General features: G+C 35.2%; 1 protein-coding gene across 2 annotated transcripts; it reads right to left on the bottom strand.

Moving 5' to 3' along the window:
- Positions 1–199: 199 nt before the first annotated feature.
- On the bottom strand, positions 200–20,937 carry LOC129260562 (equilibrative nucleobase transporter 1-like). Of its 2 annotated transcripts, none has more exons than XM_064099723.1 (11): positions 20,643–20,937; positions 14,868–15,300; positions 13,912–14,083; positions 12,689–12,812; positions 11,358–11,450; positions 10,733–10,988; positions 10,151–10,408; positions 9,167–9,274; positions 6,783–6,975; positions 3,843–3,966; positions 200–1,637 (listed from the first exon to the last, which is right to left on the bottom strand). In XM_064099723.1, the coding sequence occupies exons 2-11, from the start codon at positions 15,076–15,078 to the stop codon at positions 1,503–1,505; spliced, it is 1,674 nt and encodes a 557-aa protein (XP_063955793.1). In that variant the 5' UTR covers positions 15,079–15,300; positions 20,643–20,937; the 3' UTR covers positions 200–1,502. The 2 variants fall into 2 exon arrangements, with proteins under 2 accessions (XP_063955793.1, XP_054754504.2); XM_054898529.2 differs by lacking the exon at positions 20,643–20,937 and adding an exon at positions 20,196–20,281.
- Positions 20,938–21,977: the final 1,040 nt, after the last annotated feature.

Below are 21,977 nucleotides of genomic sequence, written 5' to 3'. Positions count from 1 at the left end.
CATAATATTTCGTAATACTAAGATTTTTTTCATCAGAAAAGCTAGTTTTTACCGAGATAGATAATGTAGTGTTTTTGTTCACGAATTACCTTTTAATCGATTTTCACTGAACTTCTAGTCAATTATCTTTTAATTCTAATACTACATCCTTGTATTATCAGCATAAACTACCCTATTGGATGAACACAGTGTCCCAAAGTTCACAGTGTAGAACACAACGGTAAATCCCCTTCACACTGGTGAATTTTAGCATTTTAACAGTGTGAATAATATTTTCACATAGTTGACCATGTGAACACACTGTGAACAGTCACACTGTCCAGGTGTCCACAATGTGAAAATATATTCACACTGTTGAATTTAAGCACTTTAAGAGAATGAATAATATTTTCACATAGTCGACCATGTGAACACACTGTGAACATTTACACTATCGAGGTGTCCACAGTGTGAAAATATATTCACACTGGTGAATTTGAGCATTTTAACAGAGTGAATAATATTTTCACATAGTCGACCATGTGAACACACTGTGAACATTTACACTATCGAGGTGTCCACAGTGTGAAAATATATTCACACTGGTGAATTTGAGCATTTTAACAGAGTGAATAATATTTTCACCTAGTCGACCATGTGAACACACTGTGAACATTTACACTATCGAGGTGTCCACAGTGTGAAAATATATTCACACTGGTGAATTTGAGCATTTTAACAGAGTGAATAATATTTTCACCTAGTCGACCATGTGAACACGCTGTGAACAGTCACACTGTCCAGGTGTCCACAGTGTGCATTTTAACAATGAGAATAACATATTCACATATAGTCGACAATGTGAACACGCTGTGAACGGTCACACTGTCCAGGTGTCCACAGTGTGAAAATATCTTCTCACTGTTGAATTTGAGAATTTTAACAGAGTGAATAATATTTTCACATAGTCGACCATGTGAACACGCTGTGATCAGTTACACACTGTCGAGGTGTTCACAGTGTGAAAATGTCTTCACACTAATGAATTTGAGTATTTTAACAGTGTGGATAATATGTGAACACACTGTGATCACACTATGTGACACTGTGTTCTGTCCAGCATGGTAAATTTATTGGAATTGTATGAATTACAATAAAATCGTTGACAAATATTGTACAGCCTACTAAATTATAAGGGTCTCAGCTTTCCTTGTTTTGTTTTAAAACGGCAATATTCAGCACATGTATTTTAAACTGGCAGCATTTAGTGTACAATATCAGCAAATCCTCATGCGTATGGTTAACTGTAATAAAGCAATTTAGTATGCTCTTGTAAAAATAATTATAATCTACATATGTAAAACTACCCTTTGTTGCTTATTGAGGCTAACAAGTAAGAGCTCTTTTAACTAACTAAATATTGATATGGTTTTGCTCTTATTATAATATCCATTCATTATTTCGATCAGTCATTCTTTTTTCTATCCCTATGTATTTACTGATTCTATTGCCATAAGTGGTTGTTATTTTCTGTTGTTGCTACGGTTGCTGTTGTCATGGTTGTTAATAAACCTTCTCAGATTTCTCTTGGCTGATAAGTAGAGGAACAATGGCAAGAATAACGTCAGAAGATCAGCCGCGGCAAAACCAATCATGACCTGAGAGAGAGAAAGAAAGAGAGAGAGAGCTAAAATGATAGAGGATATTATTGAGAAGACCAGGGGCCCCGTCTTACAAAGAGTTACGATTGATCCAATCAATCGTAACTCTATGGAAATCCATCAGTGTCATATTTTTTTCTATAGGAAATTTGCCCAATGTCCTTTGTAAACAGAAAGAAGCACAGTGATATTTCAAGAAAACAATGAATGCATGAATATATACATCATAGAAAATATTTTGAACAACCATGAGTAATACAATTTGACGTTGCTGGCCGTCCATAGTTGCGATTGGTCGGATCAATCGTAACTCTTTGTAAGACGGGGCCCAGAGCTATGTATATCTAAATTTAATTGATGGATATAGCAAAAACGCCGTTTAAAAATTTCGAACAACGCTGTTTATATATGAATCTTAGAGTAGTTGTTTATCAAAACGGTTTAATCAAGTGTTTAAATCTTAAACAACAAAGTTTAATTTTCAATATATTAAGCATGGTTGTTTGTACCGTTTAAACAATTACTGTAAGGTTCATATAGTAACAGCGTCGTATAAAAATGTCGAACAGCGTTTTTATTGTGATTGGTGATATTGAACCTGGTTTTATAAATTGCATTTTTCTATCATTTTGCCTAGAAACACAAAGGCAGGAAAACTTTTAGATTAAGCTTGAACGTGTTTTGAAGAATGCAATTATCACGAATAGATTGGAATAAAACGGAGAAAGAGTATGAATCTGCTGAACTGTTCTATTAATTCAATTATCTTAATTATCAATAACTAAATTACTCCCAAATAAGAGGTATGGGATTTCTTCTAATAATTTTGTTTTGTTCTGGAAAGTTTTACAACAGTATAGTAAAACGACCTTTCATCCTACCCCTCTCTTGATCTTATAGCTTCATACGTTTCATACGATGGATAAAGAAGAAAACTTCTTTTGTAATTAGTTTTCAGATATACAGGGCGTCCCACAAAACAGGATACCCGCTTTCAGACATAGATTCAACAATCATTAAATATGTTTTTACTATAAATTTGATACTCATTGCAAGAGTGGAATCTCATCTCTAATTTGAAGATTACAAACAATAAATATTGAGGCATGTCAGAAACGATTTGCGCAGAAACTCATGTGTGAATCTGAATCCTTTCTCATTACAGGGATCAGAGAGAGAAGAAATGCTAATGAGCCATTCGTGGATTAAGCCTGTTCGTCGTATCACGAACCAATCATGTCCACATTTTCTGCGCACCTTGATTTTGACAATAAAATTTCAAACTCGTCTTGCTCATCAATGCTTGAAGTGTTTGTCTCACATTAGGTATTAAAACAAGGAGGAATAACCGAATTATATGATTATGTAAATGAAATATTATAAATCATTTGCCTTTGAAGAAAAAAGACATCGGAATCTCGGTTTCCTTTTTTCTAGGACGCACTGTATATGAACAAAGCATAAATTTTATGGTAATATAAGGCTTAATTTGAAAGCAAATGAAACATTACGTTACAAAGAAAAGGCGTTGAATTTAATTTTGCGGTCAAATTTATTATATTTTTTAAAGCAGACCGAACTTGTTATAACGACCTTCCATTGCACATTTTAAAGTTTCAAATATTACAATCATTATCGTTTAATCTTATAATCATTATCCAAACCATACTATCAAATCCTTACCAAAATTACATTCTGGCTTTAAGATTCTTTTCATATAATATGTATATAGTTCATTGTACACTCTAAATTATGAAATGCTTAATCAACGTTCGAAAGGATAGAGGAGTGACAACCAGGTATCATATTCAACCATGCATAAAGCTGTATCCAACAATATGTACACTGCAGAAACACCGGTGTTGATTTAACACCAGCCCGGAATCTATATATGTCCACACCAGAGAAGTGTTAAACTACACCAGTTTGGTTTCGGTCTAACACCAGATAGGTGTTTATACAATACCAATTAGTATTAAAACAGCATGGGTTTGATTCCAAACTGGTGTTGTTTCAATACTTCTCTGGTGTGGACATACTATAGATTCCGGGCTGGTGTTAAATCAACACCTGAGTTTTTGCAGTGTAAGTGTTTGGTTGAACCATGTAAAGTGGTAAATGCAACATTTGGATGAGGTTGTCTCTCCTCCAACCTTTCAAGAGCTGATTTAACATTTCATTCTTTAAGAGTGTATGACTCACGTAGAAGGGATCATCATCTAGATACTCTTGTATGAGAATAAAGATGGGATACTGAAGCAGGGTTACTAAACCCGTTATAGTCCGGATGACACCGTATATACGACCGAAATACTTCTGCGGAAATCTGAAGAAAAAAAAATAAAAACACAAAGCTTTCCGAGAGAGTTATAGGGGAAGTTTACCCTCGGACAACAATTTCATTGTAAAACTAGCAGAAAAAAGTAATGAAAAATATTGGTGAAGGTTTGAGGAAAATCCATCAAAGAATTAAAACGTATCATTTTTTTAATTTGTGACGTTACGTGAGCATGTTCACATGTATCAAAATAATGAAAAGTTATTTCCTAAAAAAATGAAATGGGTTTTATTATACCTTTAGTATATCGAAAGACAAATCATTTCACACCCGCTCCTTAAAGAAGAAAGTTTTAGTCATCATGAACCATTAAAAAAATTGAAATTTCTGCATTTTATATTCGAAAACATACGGGGCAGTTGCTCGTGGACTTCTCTCAAACTTGAACAATATTTTTATTATATTTTCTGTTATTCTTAAATACAACTTTCTTCGGGGTGAATTTCCCCTTCAAAGATGAAATGCACTTGTGAAAATTCAGTTGTGTATTACTTATGTTACATATTGGGTAATAGTAACCGGATTACTCGGGGTTGGCAATTTCCCGGGAAAGTCACGTATTTCCCACCAAGGTGGGGAGGTACAGTGAATGCTAGAATATAGTTGAGAATACACCCTGGGCAATACCCGAATATATTCAAAGTATAGTTCGTTTAGTATTTCCCTACATTTCCAACTATTTTCCTCAAAAATTATCGATGTGGTATTTACCACCAATATTCTCACTCCGGCAAACCCAGAAATTGTGTCACAATTGAATATGACCGTTTATTGGCACGCCAACGTACTTAAGTACAGAGGAAAACAAGTATCACTAAGACATCGAACTCATATAAATGTCGATCTAAAGTAGATCTGAACCTACGTGGGCAGTAACACACACCAGTGTTGCCATAGAGATATATACTAATTGCGTTATTAGTATATATCTCTATGAGTGTTGCATACTGCAAAGTGTTTCTGCCCTCTACGGTCGTTGATCTGAACATTGCGAAATAGTTTACTCATTGCTCAGTAACTAGTGATTAATTGCCTTTATTCAGTTTATTTATTTATTTATTATTTATTATTTATTCGGCACTTCAAACATATTTAAGATAATTTACAAAGCAATATCGAACATTACATAAAATAACAGTTTGAACAGTTTGAACATCTTCAGCTAAAGTCACGGTTGTGTATAGAACCTGCTCAAAATGACCGCACATATATGTAAAATTTGTTTATACACGGCAAAGAAAATCCCAACAAAACGTTGTTTTAAAGATAAAAATCAAAGACGGGTTTAACTCTGTGAATATTTAATCAAAATCAGATTTATAATAAGAAAGTGCTAGTATTTTAAAGTTTCGCTTATTATTACACAAAAAAGTTATGCACACCCTTGTCGGTATGCAAATGAGGATACTGATGACGTCAGCCAATTATTTCAACTTTTCCCTATAATGTGAAACAAAATTCCATTCCTCTCTGAACTTGTCGAATTTATATTAGTACGAACTATTATCATCCAAAGAACGTGCCACGAACACATATCTGTGCATCCACTGGAGTGCCACGAACACATTTTCGTGCAATGGTCATACAGCTATTGTTACGCCTATTGCATTTTGAGGAGTGCATTGCATGCATGAGTGTTTCCATTGTTCAGTTCAGCTTATGGTCAAGAGGTTTAATATTGTCTCAGGAGTCATTCCCTTAAAAAAAACTTTTTTAGTAAAACAATTAAATATAGACTCTTTGAAAAAAACATGGTACTCGCTGAATATAGTGAATGGCACATTAAGAGTTAAGGTCAAATCTGTGAAAATTGAAATATTCTGTAATTCATTTTGGGAACTGCGCATGTACAAGGCCTCTTGGCTTTTTAAACAGTCCCTGTTCCATTTTCATTTTTTATTTTGCTTGTTAATAATTTTGTACATTTTGTTTTGTGTCTATTTTTTACCGAAAATGAAATAAATGCGAATTGAATTGAATAATGAAATACATGTAAAATGAAAATACTGAGTGCGACTCTCGGCTCTCTCATTGGCAAATCATATATGTTACTACGAGTCTCTTGTGAAACAAGCGATCTTGTGAAATTAGCAGAACTCTGAGTCTCTAAAATTTAATAACTTCCTTATTTTGCATTCAATTTTAATGAAAATGATTTCTGTTTATCTTTTTTTTAATTCAAATCAACTGTTTTGTTTGCGACAGGTTTAATGACGGTGACCCGGCATTTGCTCCTGCGACATGATGCTCCGTTCTTAATATCTCTGAGTTAGGATTGTAATAAGAGTTTTCAGTTCAGAATGATTTAATGATAAGGATTGGGGTTTATTTCATTTTGGAGGTTAGATTTTAATATGTTTGACTTCAAGGTAAAAGACAGAAGTTGCAGTAGTTTTCATGAGAAAGTCTTTTGAATCAAGATTAATTTTCAAAATATTATCATACATCCAGATCTGGTACATTAATGTAAACTCATTATTGTAAAATCATGAAATCTTAGCTCAAAATCGATAATTCTGATGATCATTAACACAGAAAATCCGATGTGGGTCAGAGTAATAATATTTCGTGCTTATTTTGCTCATTTCTCATCAATTAGGCATTTTCTTCCAGAGATATTCGGCACATATGTTTTTTTTATACATTCCAACACTTTGGTGGTAATTTAATTGGATTCTTTTCGAACTCATTTTGAGATCATTACCACAACTGGTATTTATATTTAACGCGCACATTTTCCATCATAGCAAAAATCGTTGGAGCAAATGTCATGGAACCTTTAATGACAATGTAATTATTCTTACATGGCAGAAACAATGACTGGTCCGGTACCGAAGAAGAACACACGAAAGAAGGTGATGAGCATAAAGGCCAGGTACTGCACTTCTATATTAGGGATAAGGAATATTCCCGAGTAGGCCGCAGATAGGAGGCTCGGTAATGCGAGTGGAAGGCAGCAATCCAGGATATCATCGTAATAGTTCCTTGTTTTGAGTCCTTAATTCAAAAGATAGGAGATAGATTAGAATATTGGAATACTTCTCTATGGGGTTAGAACATAAAGGCCCTTATTCTGAAATACAGTTGAACTTCATAGGCTTTGTCTAACTCAGTGCTATATCATGTGGGAAGCCATATACGTGTGCCAATTTTGTTTACTCTATATATGTTCATTGTTCACTTTGCTCTTTCTTTGTTATTAAATGGGGAAATATCTGGGGGTTTTCAGTTATATTTCCCGGAGAGAAATGATTGGTTTTGAGTGTCAAATAAACAGATAAAACGAACATGTGATGTTTAAGAATTGTGTCACAACTTAGGTAGATATGACCGAAATCTTGACATGACCGTCATTATGCATTTCTTTCTTCTTTTTTTTTTGCTCAAAGTGGTAGTACGGGGCTTCTTTTTCAAGAATCCGAAGGGTGCCACCTGGGCATTTTTTTTCTATTGACGTCATAAACCACGCCCATTCTTATTTATTCCTCTCATTTATGATTTTTCTACTTTACAGAATAAACATATGTTTGGTATCAAATTAAAGCTAATGGGCAATTCCATAAAATATGTACGTCCGACCCCCTATATGTGGGACCTTCATGAAATTTTCTGTCTCTGATTTCTGGTTCTTTAAATGACCATGAGACTTGATGAAGTTAGACTTGAGAAAAATGGGGGTCGGATGTACAAAAAGGTTGATTATTTTATGTAATCGCCCTAATGAAAAATTAAATGTAAATGTATGGATCATGTGGCAGGTCATTTAAAGATGATTTACGGTCTTCAAATGTTATATGCCTACAAAAATCAGTTTGTCATCTAGAATATACAAATATCCAAGTTGTGTTTATAGAAGAAGGCGTAAGACCCTGGAAGCAAACGCCTGTGGTGGGAACGCCTGTAAAAATAAATACAGTACAATAGGTTAGAAAGGGCTTTCTGCTGATAACAAAAGAACAAATATTAAGAGCAAGATAATTATAGGACTAAGGGAAACTACGGTTGCCATACGTATGTCGACATACAATGCCCGAAACACCCAGCTTTGAAAGCCCCTTTAATGTACATAATATTCAGCCAAGACTGTCTCACTTCATTATGAAGTATTTAGACAACGTCAAAAGTTGGGATAATGTATAGCAAATAAGCTCTAATTTCATGAATTAAGTTTGCTCTTTATGAAACGTCTTCCCGCCAAAAATTTTCTTTTGAAAGAAATTTTGGATATTTTCTCTCAAAGCTACTTTCTAAAAAGTAGTATTCATATAGGATTGCAAAAAAATGTGTTATGTCTTATCTTCCAAAAGTACATAACATTTTTCTTTGTTTTATTGCGTACATAATTATATATATCAAGATGTATGGAACCAAGAATGGAAATAAACGAAACGAAATGAAAAGTGGCTTCATTTTGCGAGACAGAGAGCTTGTTTCGACTGCAACGGATATTCTTCTTCAGTTAATGACATGTAACAGTTTTGCAGTGGGCGGAAGGGAGAGGAGGCTGGGAGAGAAGGGGGGGGGGGGGCTGGGTGCCGCTCCCTCCAACATATCGTTTCCTCTGTAGACCTTAAAGGACAAGTCCACCCCACCAAAAAGTTGATTTGAATAAAAAGAGAAAAATCCAACAAATATAAAACTGAAAATTTCATCAAAATCGGATGTAAAATTAGTAAGTTATGACATTCTAAAGTTTCGCTTAATTTCACAAAACAGTTGTATTCACATCCTGGTCGGTATGCAAATGAGGAGACTGATGACGTCATCCACTCACTATTTCTTTTGTATTTTATTACATGAAATATGAAATATTCTAATTTCCCCTTATTGTCAAGTGAAACAGCGATTAATTCCTCCCTGGACATGTGGAATTAGCATTGTTTACTACTATATGGTTCATTTAAGTTGGTCCTTATTGTCAAATATGTAAAAAAAATGAAATATTGTATAATTCAAACAATAAAAAACAAAAGAAATAGTGAGTGATGGACATCATCGTCTGTCTCATTTGCATGTCACTGAGTTGTGCATATCTCTGTTTTTTGAAAAATAAGCGAAAATTTAAAATGTCATAACTTTCTTATTTTACATCCGATTTTGATGAAATTTTCAGCATTAAGCTAGTTTGATTTTTTTCTTTTTATTCGAATCAACATTTTTCTGGGGTGGACTTGATCTTTAAACTCACCATTTTTACATGGACCTGTCTTATTCCTTTCAACGACAAGACCACCAACTGGACCTAGCACAACAGCAGTCAGCTGCGTAATGATGAAAACATTTGTATATGAACTCACTGGAAACCAAAAGATAAATAGAATGATATTATGCAATTTATTAGGAGCCATTTCCATCTCGTTAGAGATGCTGTACACACATTTGTATAGCATTTAATACGCATTGTTTCTGAGCATTTGATACATAAACGAAATATAAGTTATAGAGATGAATATAACATAAAGATAATATAACCATAAGGTTGCATGGGAATAAAGTAATAAAAATAGGGATGAAAAACTTTGTAAGACTACGATGAAGGGATATATACAATAATACAAAATAACATACGCAATGAGCCTACGCAAAGTAGATAAACCGAAATTATGATATAAGAGGAAAACTAATTTGAAGGTATTGCTGAGGGGGTAATCTTACAAATTACAAAAGGAATAATGCAATAAATTACGACAAAAATAAAGCTTAGTTTATGTTAATTTCCAGGAATACATAACAAATGATAAGCAAACAGTTCATTTCGACAAAAACGTAGAGTATACAAAGGCCATTGTCCGAAAATCATCAGAATACTATAATGAGAATAATTTTTATATAACGCCAAATCTCCTGAGGAGCAATTTCATAAAAACAAATGGTGAATTTCACTATTTGTTATCAACTACTGAAATCCTTGCGTATGATCTAATCAGGGGAAAAATAGTGAAAAATTCGTGTCACGAAATGCTCTCAGATTTCAAGTTTTTTATATTGTACGAAAAGTAATAAACATATGCTCCATCCTTCAAATTTTCAACTTTCCACTTGTCTGATTTTTCTTATTTTTTAAAACAATTTTTTTGGGAGGTGGATTTCCCATTAAGACATTAAACATAAAAAAGAACTCGACACACTCGCAGAAGACACCATAAAAATAGGAAGGAATGGAGGTACATACCGATATCTGTGTCTCCATTTGCTAGTCTGGTCAAGAAATAATTCAACACTCCAAGGGTGAAAATGACATCCAGTTCCAGAATAGCCTGCCACATGAGTATGGCCCAAAACGGAAGAGAGAATATGCAGGATCTGAATGACGTGTACTGTGGAAGATATTGGGTTGGCGACGGGGGTGAGGGCGCCCTTCTAAGTGAACTGCCACTTCTGTTCTCTGACGTCGGTTTAATCTCAACGACTTTATTCTCATGTACATTTCCTGAAATGAATTGATAAGAGGATTTTAGTGATGGATATACGAACTTGTTCAATTACATCTCTACAAACTTTGAATAATTGGTAATGGTGCCTGGATTTATTGATTGCCTAGACAAGTTTAAGAAGATGTGAAGAAGACATCGGTAATTCTTGAATCAAACTATATAGACCTAGCATATTCATTAAACATGTATATAAACCTGTTCGAATCTGAGATTCAAGACTTTGACCAGATAATTATGATACATAGGGAGCGTCGAATTATGAGATGTACATAAATAATAATTTAAGTGATATCCCATTCATAAATATAATTATTCATTACCTTTAATTTTAGATATAGGCCACTCTTCAGCTTTCTCACCGTCAACCACATACGCCTTGTTATAGAAAGCAGGAGTAGAAGTGGGCGGGGCCTCGGGCCGCTTCCCACAGCATCTGATAAGCCTGTAGTCCGGTGGGAGTGGCCAAGGAATGTGATTGGCAGGCAGGAGGATGAATGTGTTGATGTTTAGGAGAAGAGTGCAACCGGCTGAGATGAAGAGAATTGTCGGCATGGAGAACCCAGCTTCGTATGCTACCTATAACGTGGCAGATGAAACAGAGAGAGAGAGAGAGAGAGAGAGAGAAAGAAAGAGGGAAAGAAAGATGGAGAGAGAGAAGGGGAAAGAGAGAGGGAGAGGGAAATGGAGGGAGGGATGGAGATCGAGGGAAAGAGAGAGGGGGCGTTAAGGGGATAGAGAGAGTGAACAAAATATTTGGGGGGAGCTTCACCAATTTCACGTCGTCATTTGCATTAATTGACAAATATCTTTATACTGCTTTTTGTCTAATATACCATCCCCCCAAAAAAAACACCCACTAACATGCACCAACACACACACAGACTAAGGCCCCATCCCACACACACACACACTTGCCCACTTCTCATACCTCAGTATCTGTATTACCTTTATTATAAGGAAGACGACTTGTGCGGATCCGTATAAACCCTGTAGAGCAGTGATGACTATCGACTTGTGAGAGGGAAACAATTTTCCAATCTGATTCAAAGTAAGACGATGAAATAGAAAATAGTAAATTATCACTAAAAGTAGAATCTAAAATATCAAGGATTTGAAATTGATCAAGATCGTCTGTGAATAGTGACCGACAGAATATTAGATTTAGATTTGAACCTATAAAGGTTATGGTTATAGAGACTTGAATTCAAATCTTTTGAGATTTAAGATTTAAAATAATTCAAAATTTCGACTGGTCACATTATTCACAACGGATTTATTTTGAATCCCTGATTATCAGTATTGTGATTATCAGTATTGATAATCACAATATCATTAGTAAGTTATATCATATGTATGTATTTTAATGTAATTGAATGATATAACGAAAACCTACTGTTATGCTTTGTATTTCAAGGTCCACATTTTCCTCAAGATCGATAATTATCTAATGTACTCTATTGTGTCTGATACGGTATAACTTTGTCTGTAATATATTTAACCTTGTCGTGAATATTTTTAAGTCAAACTGAAATGATCAATACCTTTATTCCAATCGTTACGAATGGTGAATGAATGAATGAATGAATGAATGAACGAATGAATGAATGAATGAATGAATGAATGAATGAATGAATGAATGAATGAATGAATGAATGAATGAACGAATGAATGAATGAATGAACGAATGAATGAATGAATGAATGAATGAATGAATGAACGAATGAATGAATGAATGAACGAATGAATGAATGAACGAATGAATGAATGAACGAAGGAATGAATGAACGAACGAATGAATGAATGAATGAATGAATGAATGAATGAATGAATGAATGAATGAATGAATGAATGTTAGCATTTTTAGGTCAACTAAGCAGGAATATTTTGAGCTCAAATGAAGATATTGACTATTTCTTATACAAAGGTTTTTCATAATAGCCTAGACACTTAAAATGTTGGGCAATGTAAGTTGGTAAAAACTATATATATTCTGGGCAATTATTATCCAATGGAGCAAATTCATCGGCCAATTACTAGTTTTTATTACCCAAGTTTGACAGATTTTATCCAATAGTTGTGTGGACAGTATTTTGCCCAGGGTTAGTTAAAAGGTGTGCATTTTTTGCCCAACTATTTTAAGAGTGTAGACCTATGTTTTTGAACAAAAAAAATTGAAAGGGCAAATTGTTGGTGAAATTTAAGACAATAGGTTTCCTTGGTAGTCGTTTGCGTCCCCTTCTAAATCAAAACTCAAGGATAATATTTCTTTGACCAACCTCCATGTTACAGATGATAACTGCTGTGCCACCGGTCACCATGAAGATAGCTCCTGGATACAGAAGACCCGGTAGTTCCGGGGAACTGAATCCGATGAACAGGTTACCCGCGAGAAGTAGTACACTAAAGAAAAGAAGAAAAAAAAGGATTTGAAGAAAAATAATCAGAAAAGTGCACATAAAAGAAAATAAATCTTGCCAGAATGCTGAATAAGACTTTGTCAACATTTCAACTCTTCTTTTCTTTCTTACTTCCTTTACTATTGAGATTTTTTTTATATTTGGAAAAATAACAGTGGACGCCCCCCCCCCCCCCCCCCCCCTCTGTAGCGCCATACAGGTCCCCAAGTAATGCTACATAGACTTCATTAAAATCACCAACAATTTGTACTGCAAAAACTCCGGTGTTGATTTAACACCAGCCCGGGATCTATATACAGTATGTCCACACCAGAGAAGTATTGAAACAACACCAGTTTGGAATCAAACCGATGCTTTTTTAATACTAATTGGTGTTGTATAAACACCTATCTGGTGTTAGACCGAAACCAAACTGGTGTAGTTTACACTTCTCTGGTGTGGACATATATAGATTCCGGGCTGGTGTTAAATCAACACCGGTGTTTTTGCAGTGTACATATTGTTGGATACAGCGTTGGATACAACACCAGCCCGGGATCTATATACAGTATGTCCACACCAGAGAAGTATTGAAACAACACCAGTTTGGAATCAAACCGATGCTTTTTTAATACTAATTGGTGTTGTATAAACACCTATCTGGTGTTAGACCAAAACGAAACTGGTGTTGTTTAACACTTCTCTGGTGTGGACATATATAGGTTCCAGGCTGGTGTTAAATCAATACTGGAGTTTTTGCAGTGTGTGTTAATAGTTTAAGGTACTCTCTAAATTCCGTAGATTGAAAGTCAATCTAATGGTCTGGGACCAATCCAAAATTCGATTGAAAAGTCTAATCAAACTTTGGATTGGCCCTTGATCTTAATATATTTCAATCTAAGGAATTTAGGGAGTACAGTGAAACCTGTATTATAGTGGCCACGTATTAAAATGAAGCATAAATTATGGCCTTTATAGAAAGGTAACTGATATAGACAGGTTCTTACACATCTGCTTCAAAGGGAATAAGTTTTAGTGGTCACTGTAGGCAGGTGGCTGCTATAGACAGGTGGATACTAACTCAGGTTTGACTGTATATATACCTAAATAAGACTCGAGTAACCCTGGTCCCAAATACATCGAAGAGGACACCCATCGGAAAGAAGGAGAAGAGTTGAATGGAAATGGCGACAGAATAAACCAACTGAAGACTGGCGTCTTGGGAATGACAAGATAAGACCGAGGAAATGTTTGTGGAAGAGGGTACATCAGCATCTGCAAACAGAAATGTGGGAAAACGATAATAAAAATCATCCTTTTCTTTATGACATGGAATATTCCACATCCTATTACAGTAGCAAGGAAATCAATACGATAGTGGCATTATGGACCCCCTCCCGAACTTATACGAATACGAATATAATTGATGAATGTCATCTCTTCTTTACGAAGGGCCTATTCTTTGATGATATTATTCAAGAACACTTTGTATGGCAAATTAAAAAAAATCACCTCCTTCCTCCCCTCCCCGAAAACACGGAATATTTTCATCGACAATTAATACCATATAGGAAATATGAGCAAATTTGAAGTTCCTCTTCCGTTCATAAAACAGTCACATACAAAGTCCTTGGTTAAATGTATATAAAGCTGTGATAAGTTAATCAAGTATTTTTTTCTTAAGAATAAAAATATCAGAAGACTTATCAAAGTAAAAAAAGCAAAATCTTAACTACACTCTAATTTCCAAGGATTTAAAATAAATCCAAATCGGCTGTTAATAGTGACCAGCCGAGTAAAAGATTAAGATTTAAACCATCAGGATTTAAACATAAAGCTAAAAGATTTGAATTTGAATCATTTGAGATTTAAAAGTTCATCCTAAAGATTAAAAATAAATCCAAAATTTGGCTGGTCACCATTCACAGCCGATCTGGATTTATTTTTAATCCTTTGAATTTAGAGTGTATAAGTCACATGTTAAAAGAGTAAAACTCTCACAAATATTTCCAGTTAAAGATGTAATATTTTTAGAAAAAAAGGGGCACATATGATTTACCAATCGATCTCTGATCCCCACATGAAGAACAAGGCGGGGCGGAAGATGTAGCAGAAGCGTTGACGTCATCAGTGCTCTGGAGACAGTCTCCTCCGTAGTAGCCGATATCCTTCAGTATAAATACAAGTGATGGCCATCCGAATATGGTACCTCCGTAAAATAGTGTCTCCAAGCAACCTATCAACAGGGTTATCTGCCTCTCGATGGCCATCTTGTCTCCAGGATGCGATCTGTCCTGGAATAAACCATTCGGATGGTAGCTGTACTCTTGGCTGTTTGTTCGGAGATTCCGAACTAAGCCAGTTTCCACCAATGTCAGGCTATTGGTTTATTTAACGAGTCTTTCCTCCAATTAATGTTAATGAAAGTAAGTAACAATCAAGAACTTGGCTTTCTTCGGAGATGTCCGGAATCCAGGAGCAAGGCACCAAGTCTGACGAATGAACATGAATAAAAGAAGAAAAAAACGGAAAAGAAAAAGAAAACAGAAAAGAAAGGAGAGGAGGAAAGGGAAGATAAAAGGTGGGAACAAGTGAATGAAATATAAAGAGAGGAATAATTGGTAGAGATTTTTTTAAAAGTTCATTTTATAAAAACTTTGTATGATTTGTATTCTTTTACAATAAAATATTTTAATCAAACAAAAGGGTCGAGTGGTCTAGTGGTTAAATAATTGGTCTCATGATCGCAAGGTTGCGAGATCGAATCCCCGCTTGGGCATTACCTCCACATTATATGTCCAAGAGTAAAGGAGTAATTTCTGTCGTTTATATCGTACAGGTAAGCGATTATACTGATTAACGTGGACGTTAATGTTCCCCGTTTCATTGATTATACCATGGACCTATAAGAAATGGACGATTAACGCGAGCATTCTTTTGATGCAATCATAGTCGCCGTCTCCTGATTATGTGCATATTAATGAGAACATACAGGTGTTTCGACAATAGCGGCTACCGAGGCGAATCTGATTTTTACAAAGGAATGTTTTCCTCTTTTTGTCGTTTGTTGGCTGATGTCTTGTAACAGATTATACCTTTCAGTTAAGATGTTTCAGATTTGGAACAGCAAATTGAGAAGCAGACGATTTTTGTGATATCAAATTTATTATTATCGATTTGCACGCTTCTGCACACTCATAATGACTTTTCTAACTACGAGAGGGAGACGGCCCCTACAAGAAACCCACCATGTTTTTCTGGAATATCATGAGGAAATCTTTAAAATGTGATTATAAATTACAATCAATCAATTTCATTTCAGCCTCTATCTTGAAATATTCATACATTTTTCCAAATAAAAACCATGGAAACTAAGATAACCATTTGTAAACCAGAACTGCACATTAATTTCCGAGAATTTAGGTAATTTATTACCTTCTGCGCATGCAATTTGTCTAATTGTTAAATGTCTAATCACCGAAAGCTTCTGTAACTCATGGTTTAATTGACGGCGACCATGATGGTATCACAGGAGATAAATATGAAGAGAATGTTATTCACATGACAATGACAGTCAGATGTTAGTGAATTAATTAACTAACCGATGAATGTCCAGCTTTCATAGGTCCATGATTATACCAATGTAGCGTTAAAAGGGAATCCAGCCTTGGCCATAAAATGTTGTGTTGGGAAGGAGAAAAATAAATTAAACAGAATGGTGAAAATTTGAAAGAAATCGGACAAGCAATAAGAAAGTTATAGCTGCTTTAAAATTGGGATCACTAATAGTATGTAGATTTCAAATTGGCAACTGGGTAAGTAAATTATGACAAGGGGCAAGGACAACTTTCCCATAGGCCATGTACTTTATTATCAGGGTTTTGTGGTTTTCTCCTAAGTACCCATTCCCCTGGGGCAGTAATCTAAATATAACCCAGGTAGTATATTGTTTTATAATGTCCTCATGAAAGAAAATGTAATTTGAAATAAAACTTTTCGGAAAAATGACATTTTAGCCATAATATGTAGTGGAGTACATGGAAGAGTAGTCCTTGCCTTACATCACTATGACATCCCATATGTGGCCAATTTGAAGTCTCCATGAGTATAGTGATTACCAATATTTACAACTTTTAAAAATTCATAACTTTCTTGTTGTTTGTCCAATATTGTTCAAACTTTCACATATCAACTTGTCTGATTTCTCTCTTTCTTATAAAAACAAGTTTTTATTTGGGTTGGATTCCCCTTTAAGCGGTAGAAATGTGTGATGTTGTGTTCCTACTGGAGTCACTATATTCAGCAGAATCATAATTATCTAATTATTCATTGTATCATAAAATGGTCATATTTTTAAAGAAATAATATTATTTTCATTACTACTTTTCTTCTTTATTTCTTCGTTTTATTTTCTATACTTCTCCTTCTTCTTCGCCTTCTTCCTTTTCTCCTTCTCGGCCCACTCCCCCATTTCCTTCCCCCTCCTACTTTTCCCTTTCCCTTTCCCTCTTCCTCTTATTTCATTTCCTGTCTTTATTTCTTCTTCTTTGAAAACAATAAAATAAAAAATGATAAAATGAAAACTCTTAAAATATTCCAGGGTTATTCGTACTTTATATTTTTTTCTCCTTTTGCCATCGAAATTGACTGTCATGATGGTGTGAAGTGTAAACACGCACTGCGATTTGACATTTTGCAAACCATCGATTTGTTTAATGTAAACGTCTTTATGATCACAATAAATAAAATCTTTTTACAAAATCAACACGAAGAGCGAGGATGTCAAAATAGTTCACTGCATGCATATAACTTCTTCGTAAATTAAGATATAAATATACTTGACAATATGTACAAGGCCAGATGGATAGATAAGTGTTTTTTTATTCTTTAAATATTGCCGTTGACAAGCGAAAATGCATGAACAAATTTTAAAGGTCAAGTCCACCCCAACGTAAAGTTGGTTTGAATAAAAAGAGAAAAATCCAACAAGCATGACACTGCAAATTTCATCAAAATCGGATGTAAAATAAGAAAGTTATGACATTTTAAAGTTTCGCTTAATTTCACAAAACGGTTCTACGCACATCCCGGTCGGTATGCAAATGAGGGAACTGATGACATCACTCACTCACTTTTCTTTTGTATTTTATTATATGAAATATGAAATATTCAATTTTTTTCTTTCCATTGTCCTGTGAAACAAAGTTGAATTACCATTGTTTAACATTGATGGGTCAGTCAAGTTTGTCCTTATTGTCAAATCTGTAAAAATCTTAAATAATGTATAATTCAAAAGAAATAGTGAGTGAGGGACATCATCGATTTGCATGTGACTAAATTGTGCATATAACAATTTGGTGAAAATAAGCGAAACTTTAAAATGTGATAACTTTCTTATTTTACATCCGATTTTGATGAAATTTTCAGCATTATGCTTGTCTGATTTTCCTCTATTGATTAAAATCAACATTTTTCTGAAGTGGACTTGACCTTTAATTACACAATACTATACATTTCACTGAATGCAAGTGAAATAATCTCAGTCGTTAAAAATTGTATGACAGATCTCTCTAATACTTCGTCCCCACTGCCGTGTGGTCCCTTACGTACGCCGTGATTGGCCTTTCGTAACTGATCGCGAAAATTGTTGAACCATTCAAAATTTGTCTACGATCAAAACGATTGCCACGACTGATCTAATACGATCTGACAGGATCACTACGATTACTCCACGATTAAGTACGCTGTTTGAATCATGACGCAGATCGCGGCGGTGGGAACTAGGTATAAGAACATGTGCGGTATTTATGGTAAATTGCCAATTCGTCCACTGCCAACTCGTCAACTCATCACATGGTCTACCTTCATTTAGTATAATGCCATAGTCGAACAACCATTTGGTCCAATCATCACTTCGTCCAATCACCAGTTCGTCTATTACCATTTCGTCTAATAACCAGTTGGTCTAATACCCAATATCTTTTCATTCACTTTGCACAATTAACGCTTTAGTTTAATTAGACCAAAATGGTATATGGACTAAATGGCTATTACACCAACTTGTTATTAGACGGAATGGCATTAGACTACATGAAAGTAGACCATGTGGTGAGTGGACGAACCGATGGTAGACCAAATGTTAGTAGACGATTTGGCAATTGGACGAATTGACATTAGACGAATTGGAAATAAACCGTATTTATTTGCCCACGAATGTATAGTTTGTCTTACTCTTGGCAACCAGAGATCTATCATGATCGGATTCATTCCCAGTTCAACTCTGTATAAAGTCACCTTTTCATATCGAATATCTATGACGGTGTGCGAAATTGTTCAGGCCTATCATACCCGGGCTATGCTCATGTCAGATCTACTGCTCTTCTCTATTATGTGTACAGGTCTATTATGATACAATCTGAACAAAGAGAAACTACTCAATCGTAACCACAAGATGGACGGGTAACACACAATTGAACAGCTCAGATGATCAAATTGGGGCTCATTGAGGGTGTTTGGGTGTTTTTTTTAATATATTTTTTCGAATGCTGGAATGGATCATCCACGTGTTTCTTCTGGTACGCAATTTATTTCATAAGTTCTCAAAATATTTTGTCAATCGTTTGCTAAGCCCGGGACGTGTTGCAATGTAAAGATATCTCCAGTCAACTGTGACAATTTGGCCTTTAATTTTTTTTCTCTCCTATGCATGCCTTGATTTATTAGATTTAGCTTTTATACAAAACTTTATTTTTTACCATTTATCATGTTTAGTTTGGCGTCGGTCCCCTTTCTTTCCCAATCGTCATGTGATCGGAAAATATATTTTTTTTCTGAGAGAGAGAGAGAGAGGGGTTGGGAACTGTATCGGTTTAATACGTTTTCCCCCTTTATCAGAGAGAAAATTCCCATGCTATGAAGAGACATGGTAAGGCCTTCAAACCAGTCTGTTTAAAGGGGAGGGGGGGGGGCGGGGTAGTTTAGATAGTTTAATAGTTTAATATGAAAAGTAATATTTCACAAACATCAGTACTACTTGCAGCTTGCTTTGAGTTTGAGTCATGATCGAAAAGTATCAAAGTAGATTCATGTTTAAAGTTTCTATTTTTTCTTATCTTTGGCATTCTCAAAATCAGAACACCACGTATGTGATTATTCATATTTGAGGAATGAAACATGCCGAAATATTAAAAAATGCAAATGGCCTCATCGACGAATGTCATACTTTATAAGGTACTCTAGAGACATGGATAATGGAAAGCAATAGGAGACAAAAAAGATCGGTTTGTGGATAAAAAGATTATTATAATGAAATTGGATGGAAATGTGTTTTCATAATGGGCCCCAAGTTAGACAAAGAATAAATTAAGATTTTTTTTGTTCAAGTTACCTTCTCTTAAGAAAATGTGGAGGCTTTTCGTTTAAGCCACGGCACAAAGAAACATCTTTTTAATTATTCCAAGGGGTACTCCGTGCTGGAAAAAAAGATTAAATCAATAGATTAAAATTCCTTTCTTCAAATCTGATAACAATTAACGAAGTTATTGAAATTCAATGTTCAGCAATATTTTGTGGAAACAGTTATATGCTTACCAGAAACTTTACAAAACCCCTTTGTGAAATGCTATATAATTTATTAACCACATAATTTTTACCTCTTCTTCTGAGATAATTTTCCTATTACACATGGGTGTTTTTCTGCTATTTTTACAACATTTTTTTTCTTCTTCAGGGTGAACTTCCCCGTCCCTCAGCCGGCTGATCAGCCTAATCACGGGAGGATCCAATCGACGTATCCTTTTGCTGAACTCGATCGAGGTTAAAAATGGAAACCTACCTTTACATCTTCTTTCCAGGTACTGCTCCAGTCTAGAAATTGTTCCCTCCTTATAACCAACTCCAAGGCTGTCGAAACCTTCGAAATTAACTCTTGGATGGCGAATCGTCGACAGCAACGCATTCCCTTTCATGCATTTGGTATCAATTCCAACATTTACTGAAATAACCTCTACAGTTTCAACCGACGACGTATATCCGATTTCGATATCAATCTGAGGCTCAGGAGAACGAGCAGAAGAGATTTAGGTCGAAATCGTACCCAGCATCAGATCCTACAAAGCATTTCAGGGGCCCAATCGTCTGGAGACAATAGTGACTCTATATGCTTGTGCATTGGCCCATTCATTTCTTTGTCAGAGTTGATGCTGGTTACGCTAGTGAAATTATAAAGAGATATAATCAATTATTACAATTGATTCCAATTTGGCTAGCCAAAGTTACCACAGAGGACGATTGACTGTGGCGGGCTGTCTATCTCAGAAGTCAACAACTACCCACGCATTGTCCATCCGAGTATCATGCATGCGTCTACGACTGGACGGAATTCACAGCGGTTTCGAGGAGCCGTTGACTGATGGTGTAGATGGCCTACCATAGCTGATGTGGGTGAGAAAAGCCACACCGAGCGATGTGTTGCGTTGCACATGTTGAACCACCAGTGAATCCGCCACTTGACATTGTGACACCCTAAACATGCTAAATGACCGTGAACGGCAGGAAAAAGGTGGCCTGGGTACATTGTGTTTTCAAGAGTGATGGGGGAAGCAAAGGACTCGATCCAGACAAAAAAAAAGTGCATGACTTTTCCGGCTCACCTGAATATTGTGACGGTGTCCGATGTATCACTTGAATTTAGAATAGTTATGGTAAATATTTTTATTCGGTTGGCATTACAAATGCAGCTACAAAACAGACATCAAAATTATGTTCTTAAAGTTACCAAATGTACAGGCAGAAGAGTTGCAGAAAAGTATTCAAAATAACTAAAAACTTTGTCATTAAATTCAAGGGCAAGATTTTATTTCTGGTTAAATGAAGTGGAAGTGGGTAAAAGTATAACATGCATAGGCAGATGGTAAAAATAAAAGGGTGACTTTTTTTATATTCCATAAGTCCGTAATACCTAAAAAGCAAGATAAACTGAAGGGATGGGGTCGGAAGCAAGGCATGAAATACTTACTGTTTCAAGGGAAAAATAGTTGAGTTACGGATAATTTCAATATGAGTACACATTAATGGAGGTTATACAAGCGTATGATGTTGATAAGTAATGTATTTGAGCTGCATATAGGATAATACATGCAAATCACACTCAAGAACATTCTCGCTACTT

Source organism: Lytechinus pictus, chromosome 5 (genome assembly GCF_037042905.1).
Source record: "Lytechinus pictus isolate F3 Inbred chromosome 5, Lp3.0, whole genome shotgun sequence".
Lineage (NCBI taxonomy): Eukaryota > Metazoa > Echinodermata > Echinoidea > Temnopleuroida > Toxopneustidae > Lytechinus > Lytechinus pictus.
Note: the sequence above shows the minus strand (reverse complement) of the source record. Positions and strands in the feature narration are given on the sequence as shown.